This window comes from Ochotona curzoniae, unplaced genomic scaffold (assembly GCF_017591425.1).
Source record: "Ochotona curzoniae isolate NIBS_2020 unplaced genomic scaffold, NIBS_Ocur_1.0 contig_1, whole genome shotgun sequence".
In the NCBI taxonomy this organism is placed as follows: Eukaryota; Metazoa; Chordata; class Mammalia; order Lagomorpha; family Ochotonidae; genus Ochotona; species Ochotona curzoniae.
In genome coordinates, this window is record NW_024464918.1 from 36,042,829 (window position 1) to 36,064,737 (window position 21,909).

Genomic DNA, 21,909 nt, shown 5'->3' on the forward strand with positions numbered 1-21,909 from the left:
TGCTCCTGGGGAGTATGGTCAGCTCCTCCGAGCGGGCGTTGTGGGGGTTTGTTGCGCTCCTTCTCCTTTTCCCCTGAGCTTTCCAGCTCGTACCTGCGATCCTCAGCACTCCCTGGCAGCCTAGCTCACTGCCCATCCCCTCGTGCCACAGTCTCCACACACACAGAGATGTCAGTATGTCACAGGGACTTTTACTTGGAGAGAGGAGGTTTTGAGGGTCAGCATCCGAGAAAGCCTCAGAAGGTGACCTTTCGCGTGCTATTCTGAACCCTTTGGAGAGGTCCCTGGGGGGCCCTGGACCACCTGTCAGGGATGCTGCAGATGCACCCAGGTGGATGCGCTCCTGCTCCCTGGCCACTCCCCCATGTGCTGATGCTGCAGGGATTAAAGGACGTGTCTTGAGCTCTGCTTGCTGTTTAAGCTGCTGAACCCAGTAAAAATCACCAGGGCCGCTGCTTGTCTTGCTAAAGTAAACTTTTGCCTTTGGTGGAAATGTCATAAAACCGACCCACATTTAATAGACCCAAGAGGATTCCTTAAAGGCCAATCATCCTGTTTTAATGAAAAATGACTTCATCCTACTTTTGCTCTCTGCTGAGCTGCTCATTCTGTCGAGGTACTTGAAGATCACAATGACTTCTAGAACATTCTTTTTTTGGTTGGTTTGTTTCACAGTGTCTCCATTGAAGCAGTGCTTTCTGGGTGAGGCCAGGTTATTTCACCAGGGTTGGCCTTTGTTTTGTCTGGAAGAGGCTTCTGTTTGCAAGGAGGGACTGTGTTCCCCTGCTATTCCCTGGGGGAGAAGTGGTATTAGTCACTCCCGCCTGGTTAGGGCTTGCACTTCTGACATTTAGATGTCAAGCTGTAATCGTCTGTGATATATTTAGATTTTGAACTCACATTACATTTGAACACTAACTATGTGTCAACAAGAAAATAAACGGCCCTCCTTTGGCTACGAAGCAATCCATGGGCAGAATGCCTTGTGACCTGAAGGTTGCACATGGTATTACCAATCCTGACTATTCCGCTCTGGATTCCTCCTTACTGAAGACACTCAAAACATGAGTAATTGCCAGGGGCCACAGGGGCTTTTCACATCATTGTCTTTAGTCTTAGACCAAGAAGGGAGAGCAGGTTCTCCTGATCAAATGAATCTTCAACTGAGAAGCCAGCAGAGGGAACCGCAGTGTCCTGGAGAGCTGAGCGTTAAAGCCCAGGGCTCAGAAACCTGTTGTAAGTTGGAGGGATGGCCTGACGACAGCTGCTATGCTAGCAGCACTCCCTGTGGCCGCTCCAGATCCAGGGACCAGCCAGGTCGGAGCCAAGCTGGGATGGGCGAGGGCATCCGGTTCCTGCTGTCAGCTGACCAGACCTGCGGGCAGGAGGCTGGGTGGAGCTGGCCTGTCAGCTGTGAGATTTGAAGGAAGGCCTAGACAGCAGTGGCTTAACGAGAGGGTGGGGCTGCTGGGTGAGGAACCTGTGAGGTGAGGCCAGCCGGGAGGAAAAGGATTGGGGAGCAAGAGACCCAAGTGAAGAGGTGAATATTTCAGAATCATTATAGTTTATTGGCCTGCATATAATTGTGCAAAGTTCACCCAACGTTTTAAGCTTAGAAAGAGGGAAAGGGCAGCAAGATGAGCCTGCGTCTCTGGCATCGCAGTCTAAACGCCGCCTCACATCCTGGCTGCTCCACTTCCCGTGCAGCTCCTTAGTCATCCACCTGGGAGAGCAGAGTGCACCTGCCACAGAGTTCCTGGCCTCCTGGCCCTGACCCAGCCCATCCCTGGTCGTTGTAGCCACATGGGGAGAGAGCCAGCAAAACAAAGCTTGCTCCCTCTGTCATTCTGTCTTTCAATATAAATAAATACATACATAAATCTTTTTTTTAAAGATTTATTTTATTTTTATTACAAGTCAGATATACAGAGAGGAGGAGAGACAGAGAGGAAGTGGAGCTGCTGGGATTAGAACCAGCGACCATATGGGATCCTGGTGCATTCAAGGCGAGGCCCTCAGCCACTAGGCCATGCTGCCAGGCCCCATACATAAATCTTAAAACTGAAAAAAAAAGGAGAAAGCTTATGATATTATAACTCACGTGCATCAGTGGATCAGGAAGGCTCACCCTGTGAGATCAGAGTGCTGCTGTGGCAATATTTTGCCAGGTGTGTAATGACCAAGAATTAAGAGTGAACTGTGGCAGCGATTTTTTAAGATTTATTTTATATTTTAATTGGAAAGTCAAATATACAGGGAGGAAGAAGAGAGACAGAGAGGAAGATCTTCCATCCAATGATTCACTCCCCAAGCGCCCAACACGGCCAGAGCTGTGCCAATCTGAAGCTAGGAGCCAGGAACTTCTTCTCGGTATCCCAAACAGGAGTGCAGGTCACAAGGCTTTGGGTTGTTCATGAATGCTTTCCCAGGCCACAAGCAGGGAGTTGGATGGGAAGCAGGGCTACTGGGATTAGAACTGGTGCCCATATGGGATCCGGCCCGTTCAAGGTGAGGATTTTAGCCATTAGGCAGGGCCCTGTGGCAGCAACTTTTACATCAGGTAAGCATCATCAAAACTAAAATAAATAAATAAATAAATAAATAAATAAAATGTACAGGTGTGGGGAGGGAGGTCCTGTGTGGTGGCTCACTGGCTAAATCCTTGCCTTGGAAGTACCAGCATTCCATATGGGCGTGCCAGTTTGTATCCCAACTGCTCCAATTCCCATCAAGCTCCCTGCTTGTGGCCTGGGAAAGCTGTCAAGGATGGCCCAAAACTTTGGGACCCTGTGACCACGTGGGGGACCTGGAGAAGCTCCTGGCTCCTGGCTTCAGATCAGCTGAGCTCTGGCTGTTACGGTCATTTGGGAAGTGAACCAGGGATAAAAGATCTTTCTCCCAGTATCACCTTCTCTCTGTAAATCTGACTTTCCAATAAAAATTAATACATTTTTATAAAAAATGCACACATGAGGAAAATAAGCAGGGTCAACGCCATGGTGTAGTAGGTTGAGCCTCGGCCTACAGTCCCAGCATCTCACATACGTGTTGGTTCATGTCCTGGGTGCTGTATTTCTGATTCAGCCTCCTGCTAACATTGCTGGAAAAGCTTCAGAAGATGACCCAAACCTGTGAGCTCCTACATCCATATGAGAGATCTGGAAGAACTGCCATGCTTCTAGCTTCAAATCAGCCCAGCTCCTGCCATTGCAGCCATTTGGGGTGTGAACAATTGGATGGATGATCTCTTTCTGTATCCCTCTGTCTCTATAAATCTCCCAAATTTAAAAAAATTTTCGCCTCATTGCCCATTTAGGGGCAATGTCCTCTGCACCTGTGTGGGAGAAATGGAGGAGGCTCCAGGCTCCTGGCTTCGGATCAGCTCAGCTCCGGCTGATGTAGCTCACTTGGGGAGTGAATCAATGGAGAAGAGATCTTCTTTGTCTCTCCAACTCTCTGTATATCTGACTTTCAAATTAAAAAAATCTTGAAAAAAATTTAAAAACAAAAAGCAGATGTAAATTGCTGTATTACCTACTTCCATTTTATTTTTATTATTTTTGCTACCTCCTTTTTAAAAAAAGGTTTATTTATTCTTATTTGAAATACAGATTTGCAAAGAGAATGAGAGACAGAGCAAAAGATCTTCTGTCCCCTGGTTCACTCCCCAAGTGGTTGCAATGGCCACAGCTGAGCCAATCTGAAGCCAGGAGCTTCTTCTGGGTCTCCCAGGTGGATGCAGGGTCCCAAGGCTTTGGGTCATCCTTGACTGCTTTCCCAGGACACAGCAGGGAGCTTGATGGGAAGTGGAACAGCTGAGACACGAACCAACACACCCATATGGGATCTTGGTACTTGCAAGGTAAGGTCTTTAGCCACTAGGCTACTCTGCCAGGCCATACTACTGCATTTATTCTAAAAAAAAAAAAAAAAAAAAAAAAAAATTCTTTTAAGTCAGAGAGACACAGAATGATAAATACAGAACCAAACAGAGGACTTTCACCCATTGATTTTTACTCCCCAAATGCCCACAACAGCTTTGGGAGTGCCAAGCTAAAGTGGTTAGCATAGAATTTCATCCAGGTCATTTAAGTGAACGCACTGGGATCCCATATGGGTACCGGTCTAATCCCTGCGGCCCAGCTTCCCATCCCGCTCCCTGCTTGTGGCCTGGGAAAGCAGTCATGAACAACCCAAAGCCTTGTGACCCTGCACCCGCGTGGGAGACCCAGAAAGAAGCTCCTGGCTTCGGACTGGCTCAGTTCCAACTGTTGCGGCCGCTTGAGCAGTAAATCATCGGAAGGAAGATCTTTCTCTTTGTCCCTCCTTCTCTCTGTATATCTCCCTTTCCAATAAAAATAAATAAATATTTTTTAAAATGTTAATATTAACAATAAGAAGTAGGAAAATTAAAAAAAAATAATAATAAAGTTAAACAACTCTGAAAGGTGTGCAAGTAAGGAATGGCAACCCATCTTACTGGTATTATGTTTGTGACAACCTTCTTTTTTTTTTTTTAATAAATAATGGTTAAAAGAAAAGGAACACTGTAACAGGTGCAGGCAGGAGGGGTCAGCCCAGCAGGAGGGAGCTCGCGGCCTGCAGGACCATGCCTGCCTTCAGTTCCTGCCTTTGGCTCCTGACTCCAGCTTCCTGCCAAGGTAGACCAAGCCTGAGAGTGAGGATTGCCTTACGTGTGTGAGTATCCACCAAGGGATTGCTACGTTCTGCTCTTGGCTCCTGGCTCTGCTTTGCCCCGTCCCTGGTGCAACTGAGGCCATTTAGGGGCAATGTCCTCAATTAATTCTCTCTTTCTTTCCCTCTCTCTCTCAAATTAATGCAAACTAAAGAGTAAAAAAAAAATTTTTAAAGTCACAGCCAGTTACATATAACTACAATACTGAAAAGGAAAGCTCTTTAAAATGTCAATAATAAATTACCTGGGTTGATTTTTTTTTCTCTTAGTTTTCTATTTTCCATATTTACTTTAAAGCGATTATACAAAGAAAAAAAGTTTAAAAACCAAAATAACTCATTGGTATAGTTATGAGCAGACCCTAGTGTTAAAGTTGGAGGTTTAAAAGCTGTGTGTGGGGCGTGATATGAATAGCCTAATTTCTAAAGTTCTTGCCTTGCAAGCATGAGGATCTCATATGGTTGCCGGTTTGTTTCTCAGAGGCTCCACTTCCTTTCCTGCTTTACCTACTGGTGGCCTGGGAAAGCAGTAGAAGATCAACCAAAGCCTTGGGGTCCTGCACCCACGTGGGAGACTTAGAGGAATCTGTCTCCTGGCTTCGGATCAGCTCAGCTGTGGCCCTTGCAGCCACTTGGGGAGTGAACCAGTGGATGGAAGATTTTTCTCTGTCTCTCCTTCTTTCTGTAAATCTGCCTTTCCAATAAAAATAAATAAATCTTCGGGCCTGGCATGGTGGCCTAAGGCTTTAAAGTCCTTGCCTTGAACGCCGCCGAGATCCCATATGGGCACCGGTTCTAATCCTGGCAGCCCTTCTTCCCATCCAACTCCCTGCTTGTGGCCTGGGAAAGCATTCAAGGACAGCCCAAAGCCTTGTGACCTTACACTACCATGGGAGACCTGGAGGAAGTTCCTGGCTCCTGGCTTCAGATCAGCTTAGCAGTAATGGCGGTCACTTGGGGAATCATCAGACAGAAGATCTTCCTCTCTGTCTCTCTGTATATCTGACTTTGCAAGAAAAATAAGTAAATCTTAAAAAAAATAAATCTTCTTAAAAATAGCTTCAAAAGAATTAAAAGAGTAAAAGCTGGGTGGGAGGAGTGGTGCTGTAGCACATTACCTTAAGCCACCATCTGCTGTGCCAGCACTGGTTTGAGGTCCAGTAGCTGCACTTCCCATCCAGCTCCCTGCTATGTGCCTTGGCAGCAACAAAGAATAGCCCAAATCGTTGGGTTCCTGCACCCATGTGGGAGGCCTGGAAGCAGCTCCTGGCTCCTGGCTCTCGTGTGATTCAGCACTGGATTTTGCAGCAATTTAGGGTGTGAACCAGAACATTGAAGATCTGTCTTTCCTTCTCTACCTGAAACTCTGCCTTCCAAATACATACATAAATATATCTTTAATTAAAAAAAAAATAACTGTTGTATAACCTTGAACAAGTTTCTTCTCAGTTTTTGGTCGTGTCTTTTGCGAAATGAAAGATGTGAAGAGCAAATGACAGGGAGGAAACAGCGGCACAGGAGTAGGAAGGTCCTGAGGCAGCCTTACTGCTGTGCTCCCGCAGTGCAGAGGGACTGCCTCAGCAGAGGGCACTGGGACACTGGCTCGGAGGCCAGGGAGGCAGAGAAGCTTCAATACCTGAGCATGCACCCTCCCTGTTGCGGAGCAAGCAAACCGCTGCAGACACTGCCCCCGTCCGGAGGACAGCGCTCTAAAGCGTCTTGAGCGGTGGAGACTGCCAGTTCCCAGCAGGCTGAGCACCTTTTGTCTCTGGAGGGGCAGCCTGTGAACACTACGGATTTCAAAACCAGCAAACGCCACCATGGTGGCTCAGAACTCAAAGTAACCTTTGCACCAGAGAAGCATTTAGCAGCTTCCTGCTGTGAAAATACTCAAGATGCCATACTCGGTTAAAACAAAACAAAAGAAAAGGGAAAAAAAAAAAAAAAGGAGAAGAAGAAAAAAAGAAGTGCTCTGGTCATGACGCCTCCAGCTCGAAATGTTCCGGGACCTTTCCTGCCTCACAGTTGTGATTCCTGGAATTATGCCACCCTGGATTCCTGAGAATTCTCAAATAACTGTTTCTGACTTCATCTATTTAGATGTCCCAGAATAGCCTCTTGAGATATAAGTTTGATGATCCAGGAAACCATTTATAGCAGGATGAGTACGCTCTGTGACTGATGCGAGTTCGGTTTTATTTTGAGAAGGACAGATCATGGAGAAGATGGATGTGGCTGATGGAATTTGGAGAGGGAGGCAGCACCAAGGAAGCTGGAGCACAGAGGCAGCTCTGCTTCGCTCAGCTTGGTGAAGGCCGAGGCGCTCTTCCCCGAAGAGGAAGAGGGGACAGCCAATGGTCCAGACGGCCATCCTCGAGGTCGAGTCAGCTTTGCCCAGTACTTAACAGCTGAGATCAACACGGGGCAGGACTATGTAACATCGTGATCCTTGGTGTCACTGACATGTCTCCCACCACGAGAAAAATAAGGTATAGACGATGACATTTTTAAGCTTTGGAGAATTGTGCTGGAATATAGGTAAAAATGATCATTTCCATCATTTTCAGGGTACAAATCAGTGCCACTTATGCACACTGAAAATGTGTAACCATCACTACCGTCCATGGACTCTTTCATCAATCCATAAGGAGACTGTGCCATCCGTTCTATTGACCCCAGGCCCAGGAGCCATGGTTACCCCTTGTATCTCCACGTTTGCCTACACTAGGTGAAAAATACAGTGGAATCTGAAAAACCTATTTGTAGTTATTATTATTATTATTTTAGTCTGTTTACAACATGGGAGGTTCACACATGTTGTAGACTGTATTAAATTTTCATTTGCCTTAAAGGCTGAATAATTTTCAATCATATGTTACAACATATTTTAAAAACTCACTCATTCGGGTCCAGGGTGGTAGTCTAGTGGTTAAAGTCCTTGTCTTGCATGGCTGGGATCCCATATGGATGTTTCTTCATGTCCTAGTGGTTCTGTTTCCTATCCAGCTCCCTGCTTGTGGCCTGGGAGGGCAGTTAAGAATGACCCAAAGCCTTGGGACTCTGCACCTGCGTGGGAGACCTGGAGGAAGCTCCTGGCTTCAGATCGGCTCAGCTCTGGTTGTCGTGGCCACTTAGGGAGTGAATCAACAGACAGATGATCTTACTCTCTGTCTCTCCTCTGTATATCTGATTTTCCAATTAAAAAAAAAAATCTTAAAAAAAAAAATCTCACTCATCCATCAACAGATGTGAATTACTTCTTCCTTTGGCAATTATGAATAAACTGTTATGAATGTGGGTGAAAAAACATGCTTACTATTCCCAGCAGCTTTCACCCAATTATTCAGTTACACGTGGCATCTCATACCTGCTTTAACAAAAAAAGCAGATTTGCATTAGCCTAAATATATGGTAATTTGCAAGTTTAAAGGCAAATAATCTGGACTTCATCACTGCTCCTGGAGACTGCAGGCCTCCATGGGCAGCAACTCATGCACTGATCTCCCTCTTGGAAAGAGATTAGGGTCCCAAGGCTTTGGGCAGTCCTCGACTGCTTTCCCAGGCTGTCGCTGTCCTGCAGCAATGGACTTGGTGCATGGCGCTTATAATAACACACGTGGACTCTGACTGATGGTCAAAAGCCAAAGTTCATTAGTAGCATCAGACTTCATACACCGAGGGTCATATGGGGATAAGGGAGGAGGTATTGAGCTTATCAACAAAACCTATCAACTGTTTCTACACTTTTGTTTGGAACTCCTTTTCATTTTTAAGATTTATTTTTTATTGGAAAGGTGGGTATACAGAGGAGAGACAGAGAGGAAGATCTTCTGTCCGATGATTCACTCCCCAAGTGACTGCAATGGCAGGAGCTGAGCCAATCCAAAGCCAGGAGCCAGGAGCTCTTCCGGGTCTCCCATGAGGGTGCAGGGTCCCAAAGCTTTGGGCCATCCTCAACTGCTTTCTCAGGCCACAGGCAGGCAGCTGGCTGGGAAGCTGGACTGCTGGGATTAGAACTGGGACCCATATGGGATCCCTGTGCCTACAAGGTGAGGACCTTATCCACTAGGCTATTGCGCCAGGCCCTGTTAAACACTTTTTTTTTTTTTTTTTTAAATCACATATATATATGCCCAGTGTTTGGGCTCAACTGGCTAATCCTCTACCTTCAAGTGTGGCATCCCATATGGGCACTGGTTTGTGTCCCAAATGCTCCACTTCCCAGCCAGCTCCCTGCTTATGGTTTGGGAAAGCAGTGGAGGATGGCCTAGAGTCCTGGGATCTTGCACTTGTATGGGAGACCTGGAGGAGACTCTTAGCTTTGCATGGGCTCAAATTTGACCATTGTGGTAACTTGGCTAGTGAACCAGTAAATGGAAGATTTCTGTCTCTCTCTGTAGATTTACCTTTCCAATGACTATAAAATAAGTATTAAAAACATCACAAATATTTGGCGGCTAGCTGTCATGGGACGTTAAGCCATGGCCTACAAGCCTGGCATTTCATACAGGCTTTGATTTTATTCCTGGCTGCTCTACTTTCTCATGTAGCTACCTGCTAATGTGCTTGGGAAAGCAGTGAACTGGGACATGGGTTCTGGGCAGCCTGGCAGAAGCTTCTGGATCTTTTGTACCCAGATTTTGAGATCCCTAGAAATCATCAGGAGTCTTAAGTTGACACAAGTGCACAAGGATGGTTTATTCAAACTTGGCATGTCCGAGCTTGGGTTCTTGGTTGAGAGAAGGCAGTCTACCCAATGGCTGGGACCAACACCCCTTACTGCAGTGCAGCCCTAAACAGCACATTCACAGGGTTACAGGGGCAGTCCACCATAGCTTGAAACGGGGCAATTCACAATAGCTTACAAGGTGAAGGGGAAATTCCACACATTCCCTACCGGCTGGACAATCCATGCCTGACTCCGCTCTGGTCCAGCAATTAAGGTAACTACCCACTTAATTACTTGGAGTCACTTGTGAGATAACCAGACTTAGGCCTTGGTTTATGAGAATTGGAGCCCGTCCATTGGTGCTGAAGGTCAAGGACGCCGTTTGGCCTGCAAGCTCAGAGTTTCTTAGTTCCTCAATTTTGTTTTTGACCTTGCTAAGCCCCGTTGGTTGTCCCGTGTGTGCAGTGAACCAACAGATGTAAAACTCTACCTTCCAAAAACCAAAACAATTTGCACGCACACACAGTTACAATCCCTTTTCCATTTATGCTTCCAGAGCTCAAGCTGGCTCCCCTCTTTCTACTTCAACACTCTATAACTGTAGCAATGCCCCTGTGTGTACACCCGCCACGCTGCCACCGGGTGGCCGACGTTCCGGCCCGGGGAGCATTTATCTCTCTGTGGTGGCCCGTGGATCCAGGGCCGAGCCCCGCGCCAGGTATAAGATCCAGGGACACGCGCGGTTTCCAGAAAGGCAGTGGGGAAATAAAGAAACAAAAAAGGTCAGTGATGGCAGTGGGTTCCTCCCCCGCGCTGCTGAGGGCGCTATGTTCGAGGACGAGGACCCACGGCGGCCTTTTCAGTAGCGGCCCAACCTCCACGAAGGTAAACCGAGGCCCGAGCGGACTTCCGTCCACCTTCGGAGAGGCCTAACACGAGGGCAGTGGTCGAGGCCACCGCCGGAAGTTCCTTCCGAGAAACAAACACGGCGGAAGTGGGCTCAGAGCGCCCCACCTCCTTCCTTCCGCCAGGGCCAGGTGTCTGACAGCTGGCCGCGGCTGCGCAGAGGTGCTGCGCAAGTCCACTGCGCAGGCTCCGTGGGCCAGCTCCGCTCTCCTTCAAGGGTTCATGCCAGGATGTGACGTACTTCCGTGCGTGCTCGGGGCGGGCTCTCGGGAGGGGGAGGGGGAAAGCGGCGGAGTCGAGATCTCGCGAGAACATTCTGTTCCTTCGCTGTTCTCGCGCTGCCTCTCGGTTCCCGTCGCAACGAGATCTTTCGAGATCTTCTCCGCCCCCGCTCCCGGTACCCGTTCTGCGGCCGCTGAGCCGGAGCCGGCCCGAGCAGCGCCCTTGGCCGCCGTGCCTTGTCCAAGGACCAAGGGGGCTCGCGTGGACAGCCGCGCGTGCCTCCACCGCTCGCCGGCGCCGCCCAGCACCCTCCGTCCTCTGGCCCACGCGGCCAGCTCTCCGCACGCCAGCCCCGCCGGCGTCCGTGTGCTGTCTCGGCGGCCGGCCCCGGGCCCGAGTCCGAGCAGTTAGCCGTCGCCATGTCGGTGGTGGGCATAGACCTGGGCTTCCAGAGCTGCTACGTCGCTGTGGCTCGCGCCGGCGGCATCGAGACGATCGCGAACGAGTACAGCGACCGCTGCACGCCGTAAGTGTGGGCCGGCCCCGGGGGCCGCGTGCGCGGGGCGGCGGGGGGAGCGGCCGCTGCAGCCAGCGAGCCTCGCGGCTTGAGGACCCTCGGTTCCACGGGCCCGGAGCGGGTGGCCGGGTCACTCGGGGTCTCCCCCAGCCTTGGACGTGGGCCTTGGCGTTAGGCGCGAGGGCTTCCCCCGGCGGCCCCAGGAAGGCTTTGAGAGCGTGGACGCAGTAGGAACAGGGAGGGAAGGCGGGCCTGGGACGTTGGGCGGCTTCTCACCCCCGAAAGTGTAAAGGGCACACACAGGGCCTGGTTCAGGGCGTCGTGACGGTTCTTGAACCCAGCGCCGAACCCGGAGCTTTGCACGCCGCAGGTTCGTGGGTGCAAGTTGGAGTTGAAGGGCCGTGCGAGCCCGAAGCCGGTAGGGGCCCACGTGAGTGGAGAGGGAGGCTCAGGTTCCAGGTGGAGCCGGGATCTGAAGGTGGGAGCGCACAGCTAAAATTATCTTTCTCCTTCTGCTCTCTGCCTCCAGTTTTCTGAGTCTGTTTCAGGATGCGGAAGTGTATGGGGGTCCTTGGCTACTTCCTTTGTGAGCGCATCGTCCCTGTCCCCTCGCTGTCCCTCCTTAGTTTAAGCCATGCGGTTTCCTATCAGTCCTCACCAGGGTGTCAGCCGCGATTGTTAATGAGTGACTCAAGGGCTCGCTTTGGCTTCTAGAACCCGTGCTAAGTTATGGATGGGAATAGTATAGACAGAGCTTAAAAAAGTGGTGACTCATCCAGGTCTTCAGTTGGGTGCAGTGGACGAACCCGCCCTTGAATCCGCTGTCTTCTGCTTGGATGGAATCTTGAAAAGGCTCTGTAGTGACTTATCAGGTTCTGGATTCATTATTGCTCTGATTTTTGTGCACGGTTTGCCAGAGTAGATTGTTCTGTGCGCGCGCCTTATCTTGACCGCTCAGGAGGCCTCTGCTTGGCTTGCACTTGGAAAGCTGGACGCCTTCCTATCGCCAAGCGCCTCTCTTGGAAACCCACCCACACAGTTTGTAATAACTTCATTGAAATCTGGGTCATATATGCCATAGTTAACCCAGGTGAGATGCGCAGTTGATGGTTATTCATCACAGAAAGGTGGATCTGTCGCCCTTCCCCCATTAGCAGTCACCTGCTAGCGTTTGCAGTGTTTCCCTTTGAGGTATCCTGTCCTGGCTGGGTTAGTGCAGCCCCCCAGCTTGGGCCTGTCCTGGCTGGGTTAATGCAGCCCCCCAGCTTGGGCCTGTATGGTTGGGTTAGTGCAGCCCCCCAGCTTGGGCCTGTATGGTTGGGTCAGTGCAGCCCCCCAGCTTGGGCCTGTCTTGAAGCATGTTAGCCTCGCTGTTCTAATATTGTCCTGTCAGAATTACGGCTCCCTTAATGTATAGAATACTTGGAAGGAGTTGAGCCTTGCTCCCGGAGCTGTACATAAAACTTCTGTCTTGGCTCCACTCGGTTTGGGTAGATTTTATCTATTAACAGGATCACAGGAAAAGCTCCCAACTCCTGAGGAGAACAGTGCGCTGTCCAGTCTGCTGCCATGTTCTCCTTTCTCCCCCTTTCTGGGCAAACAGTAGCTACAACAGTTTCCCTGCGAATTCCATTTGAAACTGAAAGGGTTGTTACAAATGAAAGAATCTATTCTTCACTGCAGTTAATTTGACCTCAAACAGAAAGTGGTAGGCAACCAGACACACCATGTGATTGTGACAAATTTTCTAAGTTTCCACTGTGTTTTCCTCTATATCCTCCGTTAGAGATAGGCCAAATGTGCAAGTCAGTTTTGGATTACTGATGAACTTCCTGGGCTTGACTCTGTAAAAAAAAAAAAAAGATTTACTTTTGTTGGAAAGTCAGATGTACAGAGATGAGGAGAGACAGAGAGGAAGATCTTCCAATTGTTGATTCACTCCCCAAACTGCTGGAGTCAAGCTAGTGCGAAGCCAAGAACCAGGAGCTTCTTCTGGGTCTGCCACGTGGATACAGGGTCCCAAAGACTTCTCGGGCCACAAGCAGGGAGCTGGACGGGAAGCGGGGCCTCAGGGATTGGAACCGGCGCCCACATGGGATCCCGGCGCATGCAAGGTGAGGACCTTAGCTGCTTGGCCACCGCACCGGGCCCTGGGTTTGACTCTTGAGCTGAGAAATGGGAAGGACTGATTGTGTTAGGCAGAGCGTGTGCGGACTCAGAAAGTGATGCTTCGCTGTGAGTGGAAATGAAATACAGGCCCCTCCTTGATTCAGATTGTGGCTGTAACAGTCTGGATTCAGGTCTGGCCAAGCCAGTGGAGTTTGTCCGGCATAGAGCTTGCCTTCCCACTGAATTGTAGCCTGATTTTAGCATCTTCTGATTGCTTTGGATCTAGTATCCATACCGAGCAGTGGAGCGGTATCATTCATGTGACTGGTGGAAAAAGCCAGATTCTAAACAAGTATATGATTACTGGGAAGGGACAAGGTGGAAAAGTACTGAGTATTGTCAGAGTGCAGCAAGGAGACCCAGTTCACACTGGGCGTGGGACGGACAGGGATGTGTCCTGTGCCACTTAGCATCTGGGGGTGGTCGTGTAGCCATTTAGCGGGGGGGGGGTCTTGGTGGCTTTCAGGGCTCAGAGAGCAATGAGTGGAAGGATGGTGACAGGAAGAACTTTGCACACTTGCAGACTGAGAGGATCAGGCCACCCTGGAGCCACCTGAGAGAGGGTTCAACATCTGAGAAGTATTGGCAGAGTGCGCTGGGTGCCGGTCGGCCAGTCTTGGTAAGGACCATAGGGAGGGACCATGAAGTGGGCTTTGATGTTTCAGCTGTCAGCAGCTGGTTGAGCAGCCCAAGAGGATGCTCGGTTTCCTGCACCTGATTCCCACTCAGGTGCTAGCATGGCAGATAGGAGTGACGCAAGGAGATACATTAGGAAGGGTTTTTTGTTTTTAATTTTAAAGGTATTATATATTTTTGTTGGGAAGGTAGACTTACAGAGAGAAGAGACAGAAAGATCATGCCCCTCGTGGCCACAACAGCTGGGCTGAGCTGATGTGAAGGCAGGAGCTTATTCCAGGTCTCCCATGCGGTTGCAGGGTCCCAAGGCCTTGTGCTGTCCTCCATTGCCTTCCCAGGCCACAAGCAGGGAGCTGGATGAGAAATGGGGTAGCTGGAACATGAACTAGTGCCCGTATGGGAAGCTGGCACATGAAGGTGAAGATTTAGCTGCTGGGCCATTGCACCGGGCCCCATTGGGAGAGGATAAAGTGAAGACTGCTGGTGCTTTTATGATTCTAGGGTTTTAACAGAAACCTCTCTTTGTGTTGTTGCTGCAGTAAAAACAGTATAGCCTTAAAGGTTGTTTAGACTGAAATGGCCACTGGGTTGCCAAGTATAACCAGAGTTAATTGGGACATACTTTGTGTGAACAATTTATGGGCTAGAATTGAGTTACTAGGAACCTGTGGGTGAATTGCTTATATTATCACTTTTAGGGACACAAAATAAAACAATACTCACGTTTTAGGAATTTGAAGCCATGAAGCCATCTATTAATAACTGCCCTTGAGAGCAAAGGCTGAGAAGTGTGTGTGGTTTCTGGTCAGTTGGAGGCTTAGCCTCAGGCCCCTCGCTCTGGAGTATTACCCCAGATCCCCTGCCTGTGTGCGCAGATGGTACAACTCAGGAAAGTGGCAGGACGACTTGGGACTTTTGGAATCAAAGCAGAGTTACTTTGTTAACCAACGCTTTGGCTAAATGAAGAATTTTATGTTGTTAAATCCCAAATCCGGCTATTTAAGGAAAGAAACATGCAACATTTGTGTGCTGTAGGGCAGTGCAGTGTGAAGGCTGTCCTTTCTGCTGGACCCTTTGTATGCCTTTTCATGTTTACAAACATTAATGTAGGAGGTTTATTCTCTTCTGTAACTGCTCTCTTTAACTTATATTAAACAGTTTTTTCTCTTTTTTTTTTAAAGACTTATTTTCTTTTATTGCAAAGTCAGCCATACAGAGAGGAGGAGAGACAGAGAGGAAGATCTTCCGTCCGATGATAAACTCCCCAAGTGGCTGCAACGACTGGAGCTGAGCCAATCTGAAGCCAGGAGCCTGGAACTTCTTCTGGGTCTCCTACACAGGTGCAGGGTCCCAAGGCTCTGGGCCATCCTCACCTATTTTCCCAGGCCACAGGCAGGGAGCTGCCTGTGGCAAGTGAGCTGCCAGGATTAGAACTGCCCATATGGGATCCCGGGCGTGCAAGGTGAGGACCTTAACCACTATGCTGTCGTGCCGGACCCTATTAAACAGTTTTTAAAATCATGTGAGAGGCAGAGAGCAAGCATGAGCTCCCATCTGCTGGTTTGCTCCTCCAGGGGCCCGCAGCAGGCAGGGCTTGGTAGGCGGAGTTCCAGTCCTGGAGCCAGAGCCGTCCTGACCACTGCTGAGGCTGGGTGTCGGCAGGGAGTTGGCAGAGCCGGGACAGGACAGGCGCTCCAGTGAGGCATGTGGCCTTGGAACCCCGGTATTTGAAATGCTGTGAATGCCCGCACCTTGTCACATTGCAGAGAGCCGCTGTGGATGAATTCACCTTCCTGAGAATGCAATACTCCATTTGATGGCTGGGGCACATTTTCAGTTTATATCCTTTATTTTTTATTGGAAAGTCAACTTCACAGAGAGGGGAGAAAGAAAGAAAGCTCTTCCTTCTGCTGATTCACTCCCCAGGCAGCCATTGAGGCCGGAACTGAGCCGAACCAGAGCCAGGAGCTTCTGGGTCTCACACGGGTGCAGGGTCCCAAGGCTTTGCTGCTTTCCCAGGCCATAAGCAGGGAGCTGGATGGGAAGTGGAGAAGCCAGGACACGAATCAGCGCTGATATGGGATCCCGGTGCACACAAGGAGAGGACAGTAGCTGCTAGGCTACGGCACCGGGCCCTTTAAAAATGTGCTTTTATAATACTACCTTCAACTAGTATTTTCATTAAGTAGTTTAACATGTTAATTTTATTTTTGAAATGTTGCTTATTTGAGAGACTGTTTTGCTGCTGTGCTCCTCAAATCCCTACAGTGGTTATAGGGCTGAAACTTAGTCCCTGTCTCCAAGCTGGGAGTTGACAGGCTGGCTCCAGCCATCGCTGCTCTGTGGGAGTATGTTTGCAGAGATAGACCTGGCTGCAGGTGCCATCTCTTCAGTGATGTCTGATGTTGGGGTCCTGAACTGCTGTCCTTGCCCCTGGGCTTAATGCATGAGAACAACCACATGGCTACCTTTTGTATACTAATGGGAGGTCATTTGCATAAGAACCGGTGAGTGGACAGTATGTGTGAGAACACTTGGTGGAATATACAAGACAAAAGGAGTTTCAAACAGAAGCATAGAAACTGTTACTGGGTTTTGTTGATGAGCTCAATACTTCCTCATCCCACATAACCCTCAGTGTAGAAAGTCTGCGGCCACTAATAAACTTCGGCTTTGACCCTCAGTCGGGGTCCACGCGTGTCATTATCGGCTCCGTGTACCAAGTCCATTGCTGCGGGACAGTGGCAGTCATAGCCCTCTCCCCCTCGCGGCAGCGTTCTTGGCCTTTCTGCGGCGACCGGCCTCTCGGCCCGGCCTTTTTTTTTTTTAAAGATTTATTTTTATTATGTTTTTATTGGAAAGGCGGATATACAGAGAAGAGGAGAGGCAGAGAGGAAGATCTTCCATCCGATGATTCACTCCCCAAGTGAGCACAATGGCCGATGCTATGCCGATCCAAAGCCAGGAGCCTCTTCCGGGTCTCCCATGCGAGTGCAGGGTCCCAAAGCTTTGGGCCGTCCTCGACTGCTTTCCCAGGCCACAGGCAGGGAGCTGGAAGGGAAGCGGGGCTGCTGGGATTAGAACCGGCGCCCATATGGGATCCTGGGTGTGCTAGGTGAGGACCTTAACCACTTGCGCCACCGCGCCGGGCCCCTTGGCCCAGCCTTTTACAGGCGCTGACAGCGTGACACCAATCACGCCTGTGAGAGTGCACAGGAAATTTGCGTCTTACCAAGGGAGGCTTTAAGTATGAGGACAGAGGGATCTGGGGCCTAATCTGATTTTCTTTGAAGATTCCTTGTCATTTGGGATGAATGAGCTGTTATGCTAAGCAGTAAGTGTATTTCTTATGTTCTGGCATGTGGAGACTAGAGAAAGCTTGAAGATTCTGCCCCAGTTAGGTGAAACCACTCCAGGTGGACCAAGGAATTAAAGCAAGCAGTAGTGGATTGAAAGAAGGCATTAATGTGGACAGCATTACACAGAGTAGACTTAAAATACCATGGTCTTAGGAGAGATTGCTCAGTGTGGGCTGGGACATGAGGACGGTCAGCAGTGAACTTGAGCACTGAGATTCAGAATACGTGGATGAGAGGATTGGCCAGCCTGTACGAGGAATCGGAACTCGGGCTGGCTCGAGCTATGTTAACGGTGCCAGGAACATGTGTAGAATCAGAATCTGACCGTGAACCTTGGTTATTAATGTTGACTAGTTAGATTTCCGGGCACAGTGACATGAATTAATTTTTGTTGTTAAAGTGAGGTCAGTTTTAGTTCTTTTCTCACAAAGTGTTGGGCAGTACTAGCCTAGGAAGGAAGCACAGCCCGCTGGCCTGGGTGGGCTGTGTAGTGAGTATTCTGGAAGGAGGAACCTTCCTTGGTCGTTTCCTGGCACAGATGAGGCCTGGGCAGGCAGGTTGCCGATTTTGGAAGTTCCTGGTGAGTGAGCAAGCTGTAGGCACATGTTTTATTGTTTTTGAGTTGAAGTGGATTTATTAGGGACATTGAAGGTGTGAAATGAAGAAGCATAAATCCACAGAAACAAAGCGGCCCAGTCTTTAAAGCAGCTGCGCTTTGTCACTGAGGAACTCTCAGCTCACAGGGTCTAATAGAAGAAAACTTGTCAGCATTTAATCCTGCCCCCTGTGCAGCTGGCTAAGGACACCATAGAAGACCAAAGCTGGCCTCTCCATGTTCTCATTGATTTAAAATCACTTAGATCATAATTAATTTTAAAAATACGTATTTATTTAGAAGACAGAGATGTATTGTCCACTCACTGGTTCATTTCCGAAATGGCGAAATGGCCCAGTGGCTGGGACTGGGCCGGGTGGAAGGTCTGTGCCTGGAGTTGATGTGGGTGACAGAGCGCTAAACACGTGAGCTGTCCTCCTCTGTCCTCCGCTGTCCTCCGCTGTCCTGGGCACGTTAGTCGGGAGCTGTACAGGAATGGGACAGTCGGAGCTTACCCCAAAAATTGATTACTTAGCATAACTTTGTATGTACAAAGTACTCTGTTACCTGCAATGATTCATAAAGGGGCTGATTGCTTTAAGGAAAAATTTCTCAGGTCTGGTTCATCTGGTTTCACGTAGGTCCAATTGAAAAATGCCGAGAGCTTCCATCCTGTGAGCTGTGCTGTTTACAAACCCGTACAGGAGTGTTTGACCTCACTGCTGTCACTGAAGGGAAGGCGAGGACTCGGAGGCAGGGCTGCGTCTCCCCCACAGCTCTGCTGGCCCCTTTGTCCGTCGCTTGCCACGTGGCAGAGCCACAGGCCTCAGGGCAGCTTGTTTCTGTGCGTCTGTTGTGACTCTGCAGGGACCAGGGTTTCAGGGAGGGACGTGGAGCTCAAGCCTGCTCTGAGACCACCACCTCCAGAAACCTCCATGTGCTTGACTCTGGAAACTGTCGTGTTTCCTTTAGATTGCCTTGTTGGAAGAAGAGATTCCCAAGGGAATAATTCCACTTCAGACAGCTTTGCAGAAATTGATGGAGAAGGAAAAAACGGAATAGGGAATTTCGCTTCCCTTAGTAGGATGGCATAGGAGTGTCTAGCTGCCTGTGCGTAGTGACCCTTGGAGGTGGAGGGGGCGCACAGCGGTGGCGGAGGGGGCGCACAGTGACTGTGTTCTTCATCTGCTTCATTGTTCCCGTGGCTTTTGTATTGAACTTGCACCAGAAAGAAATGAGTTACTCTAGTGCTGGCCCTGAGAGTTAAATACTAGGTTTGTTTGTGTAAATTTTTTTAGTTTTTTAGCTTTCAAAACCCTTCTGTGCGTGTTTTGCCATGTTGATTTGGCCTAGCAAAATTACCGTTCAGCTGTCTTCCTTAATAGTAGACATTAAATAATTTTAAAGATGGTAACTGGATCTTCAGTGGAAGATGGTGCATTCCCTTGGACAACTTTTTAAAAAATTTACTTATTGGCAATGCGGATTTACAGAGAGAGAGCGAGAAAGAGCTTCCATCTGCTGGTTCACTCCCAGATGGCCACCGTGGCTGGAGCTGAGGTAATGCAGTCTGGAGCCAGGAGCTTCTTTTGGATCTCCCACACAGGTGCAAGGTCCTAAGGACTTGGGCTGACTTCTGCTATTCTAGGCCATAAGCAGGGAGTTGATGGGGGAGTGGGGCAGCTGAGACACAAACATGCCCCTATATGTGGGGCTGGTGCTTGTAATGTGAGCATTTAGCCATTGAGCCTTTACACTTAACCCCCTCTTTTTTTTTAAGATTTATTTATTTTTGTTGGAAAGGCAGATTTACAGAGAGAAGGACGTATTTTCCCCCAGATGGCTGCACCTGCTAGAGCTGATCTTAGGTTAGGAGCCTCTTCCAGATCTCCCGCATGGGTACATGGCCTCAGGTACTTGAGCCATCCTCCACTGCTTTCTCAGGCTATAAGCAGGGAACTGGATTGCAAGTGGAGCAGCTGCGACATGAACCAGTGCCCATATGGGATGCTGTGCTTACAGGTAAAGGATTAACCTGTGAGCCACCAAACCAGGCCCAGTTGGTATTTTTCTGTATGAAACCTAGAGCATGGCTTAATTGCAGCTGTAATAATGCTTCTTTTTTTTTTTGCCGTGTGGGCAGCAGTTGCCCCTTTATTGGGCTACTTGAAGGGGATGAAGCATGAGGAGTGGGTAGCGCTGATGCTGGGCCAGCCGTGCTTCACCAGCTTGTAGGTGATGGAGAACTCGCCCACATAGTGGCAAATCATCTCGGGCTTTATCTCTACCTGGTTGACGTCTTGCCGTTGTACACGCCCGCCAGGCTGCCCACCACCTCGGGCTTCTCCATGGGCAGGGCCTCCTTTTTGGCCTTGCTCAGCCACTTGAGCAATGAGTGCTGCTTCCTGCGCAGGCACTGTACAGCTGCATGAGCTGCTTGTAGGACATGTCGAGCAGCTGGTCGAGGTCCACACGCAGTATGTGAACTTGTGGGACGCCCGCTTCTTCTGCTCTACCTCTGCCATCTTGTCTTCCTGGAAGCAGTACATTTTTGCCAATTATTATGTGCCAGTGTCTGGCACAAGCTTTCTAAATGTATATTTTAGATTCGATTTCCAGCAACCTTACAGATAGGAGCTGACACAGTGTTGTGGTGGAGAAAGATTCTTCCTGCTGATCCCCTCTCCACTCTATGCACCTGTAGGAGTCCCGGCTGCTCCACTTTGGTCCTCCCTGCTGCTGAGCAAGGGCGAGCTGCAGAGGGCGGCTGGTGCTTGTGACCCTGCACCCACAGCGGAAACAAAGAAGTGGTTCTAGCCCCTAGCTTTGGCCTGGCCCAGACCCAGCCTGGCCCTGTGGCTTTTTAGAGTGAGGCCAGTCAGTTGGATGGATAAGGGTGCCTTGGAAAGTTGCTCCAGAGTAATACGGACTGTAATAGGAGGGACAAATGGTATCAGGAGGTTCTACTTAATTTATTTTTTTAAAGCTGTATCTTTATTTGAGAGGCAGATATTACAGGGAGTGGGAGAGACAGGTCTTCATGTACTCTCCACATGGCCACCGTGGCTGGAGCTGAGCGAGCCAGTGTGAAGCCAGGAGGCAGCAGCTTCTTGTCGGGTCTCCCATGGGTGTGGGGGCCCATAGAGCTCATATGGGATGTCAGCACTGCAGCAAAGGATTAGCTACACCATCACGTCAGCCCTGGTTTTACATACTTTTGTGATTGGTAGCATGTATGTATTTTATATACCTTGTCTGGCACCTGTGCCCCCCATCCCCCACTTTTTTTCTTTTAACGTGCATTGAAAGGCACAGGGAGACAGCCTTCCACCTGCTGATACACTCCCTAACCGCTAAGGGGGTGAGGAGCTCCTGCTGTGACTTCCACGTGGTGACTGTCACTGCTGCATCAACTGGTGCTGGTACCTGCTTACACTACAGCTCCCGTGGTGGATGTGGGTGTCCCAAGCACGGCTGTAGCTTGTTGTGTCATGGTGCCTGTCACACTGCTAAGTCGCTACCCCAGCACTTAGTAGGCCCCAAGAGCTTAGGAGACTGACAGGCTGAAGAGGTTTCGGGCTGTGCTGTGCGCTACGCTTCAGTTAGCTCAGAGCACCTCTGCTATAGCTGCTTGGGAAATTGACTCACAGTAGTTAGAAAGGATTTGTAAGGTCTAGAGAGATCTAGCCTTTTATAAATTTGCACAAAGTTGATTGAAGTTAAGTAACCAAGGGGACAGGTCACCTCATGTGTCGTCATATTTGGACCAAAGCCTTGCCCTTACTCCGCTGGTCAAGGAATTTGGAGGATGAGGGGGTCAGAACTGGAGTGGAGCAACAGACACGATCTAGTCCTCCACCGCCACTTCAGGGTTCAATGGCCCTGAGTAAGTTTATTTGTTAATGCTTTTACGGTTACTCTCCTGTCCTGTAGGAGATATGCAGACAGGATGCTCTGGGAGTTTGATTCATAGAAGCACTTGGTGTCACCCTGAAGAAAGAAGTGTAGACCCTGGCAAGTTTTAACTTTCAGGATTTTTTGGGTGTTGTGGGTAAAATTTGATGCTATTTTAGGTTGGGGTAAAGCATCTACTGGAAAGAGGTGACAAATGCTGAGTCAAAGAACATAGGCCAAGGTTCTG

At 49.3% G+C, this 21,909-nt stretch overlaps 1 protein-coding gene and 1 pseudogene across 2 annotated transcripts in view; one reads left to right on the top strand and one right to left on the bottom strand.

The window, feature by feature from the left end:
• The first annotated feature begins 10,601 nt into the window (after positions 1-10,601).
• Positions 10,602-21,909, top strand: part of HSPA4 (heat shock protein family A (Hsp70) member 4) — a 38,492-nt gene continuing 27,184 nt past the window's right edge. Inside the window, exon 1 of one of the 2 annotated variants that reach the window (XM_040971608.1) lies at positions 10,602-11,018. In XM_040971608.1, the coding sequence (XP_040827542.1) occupies positions 10,912-11,018 (107 nt within the window). In that variant the 5' untranslated portion in view covers positions 10,602-10,911. The remainder of the gene's footprint in view (positions 11,019-21,909) is intronic. The other variant, XM_040971618.1, reaches the window with a different exon arrangement.
• Positions 19,931-20,293, bottom strand: LOC121150620 (annotated as a pseudogene).